This window comes from Melospiza melodia, unplaced genomic scaffold (genome assembly GCF_035770615.1).
Source record: "Melospiza melodia melodia isolate bMelMel2 unplaced genomic scaffold, bMelMel2.pri scaffold_32, whole genome shotgun sequence".
In the NCBI taxonomy this organism is placed as follows: Eukaryota; Metazoa; Chordata; class Aves; order Passeriformes; family Passerellidae; genus Melospiza; species Melospiza melodia.
The window spans coordinates 4,499,617-4,507,261 of NW_026948638.1; the positions used below are offsets into that span (position 1 = coordinate 4,499,617).

At 56.3% G+C, this 7,645-nt stretch overlaps 1 protein-coding gene across 1 annotated transcript; it reads right to left on the minus strand.

The window, feature by feature from the left end:
• Positions 1-221: 221 nt before the first annotated feature.
• Positions 222-6,253, minus strand: LOC134434104 (serine/threonine-protein kinase pim-1-like). Its single transcript, XM_063182799.1, has 6 exons — positions 6,131-6,253; positions 2,224-2,308; positions 2,056-2,105; positions 1,485-1,851; positions 695-871; positions 222-455 (listed from the first exon to the last, which is right to left on the minus strand). The coding sequence occupies exons 1-6, from the start codon at positions 6,251-6,253 to the stop codon at positions 349-351; spliced, it is 909 nt and encodes a 302-aa protein (XP_063038869.1). The 3' UTR covers positions 222-348.
• Between the last annotated feature and the right edge of the window lie 1,392 nt (positions 6,254-7,645).

Sequence of the window (7,645 nt, forward strand, 5' to 3'; positions counted from 1 at the left end):
TTGTCCTTGGTGTCTCCAGCACCAGCCCCACTTGGAACAGCTTCTCCAGGGGCTCCTTGTCCTTCCCTGGGGTCAGACCAGGCTGTCAGGGCTCTGCCTAGGGCCCCAGCCATCCATGAACCATACAAACAAAACCAGGGGGATGGTGGCCACCAGTGCTTGTCACACCGGGTCTCCAGCTCAGCTCCAGCCCAAGCGCTGCATGTTGCCTTCTGCTGACCCCTGCTCACAGCTACAGGCAGGACAAAACCAGCCTGGTTTGCTTTGCCACTGATTGCCAAGAGATGTGTGGAGCTGGTACCTGCTAGGTCCCTGGATCCAACTGTGCACGTGGATTTCTTCAGTCTTCTAGGGCAGGGAAACACCCTTCACCCAAGGATGACAGAAAAGATCTTCTAAGGATGGCCTGTCCGAGGGTTGCATGGACAAACACCTCTTAATAACATCTTGGCACTCTGGGGAGAGAAACCAGAAATCACCAGTCAGTTGGAGAAGTTGCCCTCCTGTTCCCATGCCCAGGTCATGCTGGGTGTGACCAGAGCTGGGCCTAAACTTCCCCATGGATGCTCTGTTTGGAGGACAGCAGGAGAGCAGGACATGTGCCTGCTCAGCAGCTGCCAGAGTGGTTTGCCCATGAGCCCGCTGCTGTCTCCCAGCACTGGTATTCCCCCCGTGCCCAGAGATGAGGATCCACCTCGAGAGAGCCGTCGTGGGAACAAGATCCGCCCCCGGATGATCTCCTGGCCCCTCCTGAACGGGTGCTTCCCCATGACCAGGTGGCACAGCAGGAGGCCCAGGGACCAGATCGTGGCTGCCTCGCCGTGGTAGCGTTGGTGCTGGATCCACTCTGGTGTGCTGTAGGACAGGGTTCCTGTGGAACACAGACACAGCTCAGCAGGGGGATGCTGCTGCTCCCAGAGCCCAGCCCCAGCATCCCTGGGCATGTGGGGGCTGCCCCAGAGGCACATGGGGTGAGCACTGCCCTCTCGCCAGCACTTGGGACTTGTGCACAAACTCGCGGCTGGAAAAGAAGCCACTGGACTGAAAGAGGGCAGCACAATCCCTGGGAAAGCCCAACCATGACACACAAAGGAAAAACCCACCCAGTAGTGGAGAAAACCCACTCTCCTCCCCACCTGCACGGCCTCCAAAAATGTTAATAAGCCAAGGCGAACAAGGAGAGCGGAGCAGTCCAGCCCTTCCTTGCCTGCACACCAAACCATCTGGGGAATGGGGTCAGACCCCCCTCTCTGCTGCCCCCATGGGGGTTTGTGTCAGGCTGGCTGCCCCAGCTCCAGCCCCAGCCCAGGGCACAGTGGGCGCTGAAGGCTGTCAGCAGGGCTGGGAGCTGGCCGCCCTCACACCCCACCCAAATCAACTCGGCTCCAGCATCAATCCCATCCCGGCTGCAATAGGCGGAAGCCCCAGTGCTGCACCCAGGCTGGGCCACGAGATGCCCAGGAGCACCCCCTGCGAGGCCTCACCTGCAAACTGGGTGTAGGCTGTGTCTTGGAGGAAGGTGCCACAGCCAAAGTCAATCAGTTTCAGCTGCCCGCTGGCCAGGTCGAGCAGGACATTCTCGGGCTTGATGTCCCGGTGCAGGACCCCGCAGCTGGTGCAGTGCCGCACGGCCTCCAGCACCTGGCGGAACAGCCCCCGCGCCTCCTCCTCCGGCAGGAACCCCCGCTCCGCCAGGAAACCCGAGAGCTCCTGGCACCGCTCCGGACGCTCCAGCACCAGCAGGAAGCTGTCGGGGAGCTCAAGCCACTCCAGGCGCTGAATGACACCGCCACAGCCACAGGACACCTTGGCCAGCAGCACGATCTCCAGGGGTGCGCTGGTGCCGTCGGGCTGCGGGAGGAGCACGACGCCGTCAGTGGGGCCGAGGCTGTGCCAGGGCTCTGGGAGCCCTCAGCCAGCCCGGGATGCTCTGCATGCCCCCCTCAACCCACGCCCGCTCTCCCCGCAGGGCTCACGGCGGCTCCCACCGTGCCGGGCCCCGGCTCCTCGCCGCCCGGCACGGCCCGGCTGCTGCCGCTGGCTCCGCTCACTCACCAGCTCGCCCCAGTGCCGGATGCGATCCCTCGGCACGCGTTTGATGGCACCTGCGAGCGAGGGAGAGCAGCGGGGTGAGCTCGCCGCCCGTCCCGCCGCGCCCCGACCTTCTCCTCCTCCTCCCTCCTCCTCCACCCCCTCCGCCTGCGCCGCCGCCGGCCCCGCCGCTCACCGGGGCGCCGTCCGAGAGCCGCGTGGCCGCGAAGACGCTGCCGAAGCTGCCGCGTCCCAGCAGCGAGCCCAGCCGGTAGCGCTCCTGCAGGGCCTCCTGCGCCTTCCCTGCGGGCGGGATGCGGCTGTCAGCGCTCGGCCCGGGGCCAGCAACGGCCCCCGAGCGCCCCTCACCCGCCCCGGGCCCGGCATCCCCACCCGCCCCGGGCCCCGACAGCTCGGGGACGGAGGCCGCGCTTCCGAGCGGCGGAGCTCGGGCCGGGGAAGCCGCATCGGAAGCGGCGGGAGCGGCCGCGCCGCAGGTGTGCTCCGCGGGCCCCGGGAGAAGCCGGGGCCGGGGTCGGGACTGGACCCTGCGTCGGGTCCGGGGCCGGGCTCGGGCCAGGCGGAGCCGAAGGGCGGCGACGCCGCCCCCGCACCAGGCACTGATGCCCGCCCAGCAGCGCCACCGCCAGCACGGCCAGAGCCGGGCGGAGGCGAGACCGCGGCGGGACGGCCGGGGCCGGGCATGGGGCCGGGGGCGGGCCGGGGGCATGGCCCTGCCCTGCAGGGGAGAGGGAGGCGGGGAGAGGAAAGGGACGCCGGGCAAGGGACCCCGAGAGAAGGGTGCCCGACAGCGGGAAAGGGAGAGAAAGAGAAATAATAGGACAAAGAGAAAGAGAAAGAAAAATAGGGGAAAGCGTGTTTTAAATTATCAGTTTTGCTGCTCTCGCCGCTGCTGCTGCTGCTGCTGCTGCTGCCGCTGCTGCAACTGAGGCACCGGGGCCGTTCGTCCCCGTGTCCGTTCCCCGCTCGCCCCACGAGCCCCACGTTCGAGCCCCGCGCGCCCCGGGGACAGCCCCTCCGTCTGCCCAAACACGGGAACTCTGCAGCGCTGAGCCCGGATGCAGAGCCCTGACTCCTGCACGCTGGCACAGCGATCCCCTCGCTTTCTGCTGTGCATTGTCCTTGCTGAGGGTCAAACACTGTCGGGCCACCTTCCCTTGGGGTAGGATTCCTACCTGAGCCCAGCACTGCACTTACACCTCCAGTGTTGCTTTCCCGTAAAAACAGGGGAAGGAAAACTGTGTGTGGCTCATGGTATTTTAGAGTGTCTAAAAATCACTAAGTCATCGATCCTAGAGGCGAGGTGCATCTGGAATTACTGGACGCAACATAGAAAAGGGGAGCATAGAAAAAAATAGAGGAAAACACCTTGGATTGTTTCTTTTATTTTACATCTGGAAAGCTGTTTCAGTTTTCCAGGAGTCTTCTCCTGTCTGCTCTTCCCAAGAATCTCTCATGGAGAACAAGGTCAAGCTTCTGTCACAAGATTTGCCACCAGGAAATTACGCCACTGGTGAAATTTTCATTGTGACTGTTTGTGCTGGCTTAGGGTAAATTTGGGGAGGAAACCTCCTAAAGGGGTCTGTCTAGAAAGCAAGTTGAAGTGGCCCCTACCCCTACTAGTTCAGGAAAAGACTTCCCTGGAGAAAAGTGAAAAAAAAACCCATTTTTTTTTAACGAGTAAAGTATTCACAAGCATGAAAAATGAATAATATTAAATAAAACCTTGGACAGTGCTGAAGAGTTGGCCAATTCAGAAAGTCCTTTTTGTGGGTTGTAGTTGGCTCACTCAGTCTCTTCTAAGTCCCTCTGGTTCTGGAATGCAGCATTCCAGAGCTCGGGGGGCCACAGGTGTGAGCTGCAGGTGTTTGTCTGGGTTTTCAGTCCAGAGCAGGTTTAAACAGTTCCAAGAAAAAGGAAAGTCACAGTCCGAGGAACTTCTCTTCCTGAGGTGGCTAAAATCAAATTGCTGGACCTTGGCTGTGAAGGCATCGGGAAATTTCCAAATCTGGGCACTGGCGGTCCCAGCAAACACCAGATCATGGTGGCGCTGGAGCCAGAACCTGAAGATTTCCAAACTTTGGCTTTCTGTGCAAGCAAATCACTGGGCTTGGGCTGTGCCAGCACCAGGAAGTTTTCAGATCTGGCCACTGGCACTGCCAGCAAAATCCTGATCTGGGTGGTGTCGTTGCCAGTGACAGAAATCTGCCGGATTTGGGCTCTGCTGGCATCGGGAAATTTCCAAATCTGGGTTCTGGTGCAGCAAACACAAGATGTGGGCAGTGCCAGACCCAGTAGCAGAAAGGTGAAAGGTTTTGGATTTCTGTGCCAGCAAATTGCTGCACTTGGGCTGTGTCAGAATAGGGAAATTTCCAGATCTGGGCACTGGCAGTGCCAGCAAACACCAGTGAAACCTTCTGGTCCTTGTCTGCACTGTTGACCAGTGGTTTCCCTGAGAACCAGCTCTGGCAACTTTACAGACAGAGACTGCTTTCATCTCATTGTCTGGAAACAGAACTTTACTGAAGGCAAACACAACAAACAGGACGGCGTACACAGTACAGAGAGAGAAGCAGAAAAAGGCCTGGGTCCAGGGTCTAGCAGGAATATTTATACATTTATTTATGGGGAGGGGTTAAGGTGGGATCTGAGGGAAGGATCCAAGAGGAAGGAAGGATTAAGAATATTACAGTTTTTGCAGTATAAAGTAACCAATGGTAGCAAAGAGAACTCAGAACTTTCTAGTAACAATTGCATAACTGAACAAGAGGATTATGGGCGGGAGCTCCTGCTGACCCCAGCTAAAGAGAGTTTTCCCACGGCCTTAAGCTGAGGTCTCCCTCTTCTTTTAAACCAACCCCAACACGCCAGATCTGGGCAGTGCCGGGTTTTGGCTTTCTTTGCCAGACAATTGCTGCATTTGGGTTGTGCCAGCACCAGGAAATTGCCAGATCTGGGCACTGGCGGTGCCAGCTAACCGCAGATCTGGGTGGTGCCGGTGCTATCACCAGAAAATTGCCAGGATTTGTCTTTCTGTGCCAGCAAACTGCTGGACTTGGGCCGTGCTGCCACTGGGAAACTGCTGGATATGAGCACTGGCAGTGCCAGCAAACACCAGATCTGGGTGGGGCCAGCACCAGGTATTTGCAAGGTCTTGGCTTTCTTTGCCAGAAAATTACTAGACTCAGGCTGTGCCGGCACCAGGAAATTCCTGCATCTGGGCACTGGTGGTGCCAGCAAACACCGGATCTTGGCATTGCCAATGACGGTAGCAGGGAATTGCCAGATTTTGGCTTTCTTTGCTAGAAAATCGCTGGACTTGGCTCTGCCAGAACAGGGAAATATCCAGATCTGAGCACTGGCAGTGGCAGCAAACACCAGGTCTGGGCACCTGTATTGGCATAATCTGGTTGGCCAATAATAAATATTGGCATAATTGCCAGATTCTGGCTTTCTGTGCCAGCAAATTGCTGGACTTGGGCTGTGCCAGCCCTGGGAAATTTCCGGATCTGGGCACTTGTGCAGCAAACACCAGATCTGGGTGGTGTCTCATCGTGTGTTTTTATACTTTATAATACTTTGCAATAGTTTTGTTTTTGAATCCCTGACTTTTTCCCAAATGGTTCATCCCAGATGGTACCCCCCTTCCTTTACCTGTGTAATCCCTTTCACTTGCTGAGATCATCCCCAAATCCCCAGCCTGGCTCTCTGTCAATCACTCAGCATCCCATCCCCTCCATCTAGAAGCTTTGGTCCAGGATGTCGAGTGATTAGCAAGAGGCCAGGGGTGAGCCCCCCAAGCCTTGCCCCAAATGCTGTCCTAAATGTCTGTCCCCCAGTACCCATCCCTTAGGGTCACTTATTGTTTAGTAAAATGTTATCTACTTTTGGTTTCCACCTCCCTTAACCTTGTCAAATCTCCCGGGGCTCTCAGCAGGAGCCGCCTGAGGTGTAGGGGCTCCTTTGGGACTCCTAGAATAAAACCTGGGATTAACCCCTGCTAAGAATCGGGCCTTAATCTTTTACCCATGTCTCTGGTGTCTCTCCTGCTGCAAAGATGACCACGTGCCCTCCATACCCTCAGGGCTTGGGAGAGTGTCTCCCCGCTGTCGGCCGTGTCGGGGTTCCCCCCGGTGTCTGCCAACTCGGGACTGGCTGAGGGTTCCTGAGAGGCTCCCAAAGGGACAGAGACACTGCCCATATAGGTAAACTGAATGGCCCTGGGATTTTGGAGGTAATTACAAATTGGCCTGAAGGTGAAAATTTTGGTGTCACAGATGAAGAACAAGACCAGCAACATGGACTGAAGAAGCTCCTCCATATAACCAAGTTTTCCCAGAGGAAACACGCTACGGTCTTTTCACTGATGGTTCCTGTCCAATCGTAGGGATGAACCGAAAGTGGAAAGCAGCCATATGGAGCCCCACACAACAGGTTGCACAAGCTACCAAAGGAGAAGGTGGATCAAGTCAATTTGCTGAACTCAAAGCTGTTCAGCTGGCCCTGGACATTGTAGAAAGAGAGAAGTGGCCAAAGCTCTACCTCTACACTGATTCATGGATGGTAGCCAATGCTCTGTGGGGGTGGCTGGAGAGGTGGCTGGAAAGAGGCTAACTGGCAGCATAGAGGAAAACCAATCTGGGCTGCTGATGAGTGGAAAGACAGTGCTTCCAGGATAGGGAGGCTGCCTGTGAAGGTCCACCACATAGATGCTCATGTCCCCAAGAACTGGGCTAATGAGGAACACCAAAACAACAAACAGGTAGATCAGGTAGCAAAAATAGAGGTGTCAAAGACAGACTTAGATTGGCAACATAAGAAAGAGTTTTTCCTAGCTCGATGGGCCCATGATGCCTCAGGTCATCAGGGTGGAGATGCTACCTATAAGTGGGCACGAGACCAAGGGGTGGTTCTAACCATGGACAGTATTTCTCAGGTCATCCATGACTGTGAGACATGTGCTGCCATCAAGCAGGCCAAGCGAGTGAAGCCCCTGTGGTATGGTGGGCGGCGGTCCAAGTACAAGTATGGGGAGGCCTGGCAGATTGACTACATCACACTGCCCCAGTCATGCCAAGGCAAGTTCTATGATCTGACCATGGTGGAAGCCACCATTGGATGGTTGGAGACCTACCCTGTGCCTCACGCCACTGCCAGGAACACCATCCTGGGCCTGGAGAAGCAAATCCTGTGGACACATGGAACCCCTGAGAGGACTGAGTCAGACAATGGGACTCATTTCAAGAACAGCCTTATCAATACCTGGTCCAGAGAACATGGTATTGAATAGATATATCATATCACCTATCATGCACCAGCTGCTGGGAAAGTTGAACGGTGCAACAGACTACTTAAAATGACTCTGAAGGCAATTGGTGGTGGAACTTTTAGAAATTGGCAAATGAACTTAGCAAAAGCCACCTGGATGGTCAACATCTGAGGGTCCATAAATCGAGCTGGTCCTGCCCAGTCTGAACCCCTGCACACAGTGGATGGAGATAAAGTCCCTGTTGTACACATGAAAGGTGTTTTAGGAAAGACTGTTTGTATTAATTCCGCCCCAGTCAAAGACAACCCCATCTATGGGATTGTT

Coding starts and splice junctions, on each gene's coding strand:
- LOC134434104 (XM_063182799.1), bottom strand. CDS start 6,253: ATGGGCAGTGTCTCTGTCCCTTTGGGAGCCTCTCAGGAACCCTCAGCC. Junction 2,309..6,130: donor CACTCTCCCAAGCCCTGAGG/GTATGGAGGGCA, acceptor GCCCTGCAGGAG/CGCTACCGGCTGGGCTCGCT. Junction 1,852..2,055: donor TCCGGCACTGGGGCGAGCTG/GTGAGTGAGCGG, acceptor CTCCTCCCGCAG/CCCGACGGCACCAGCGCACC.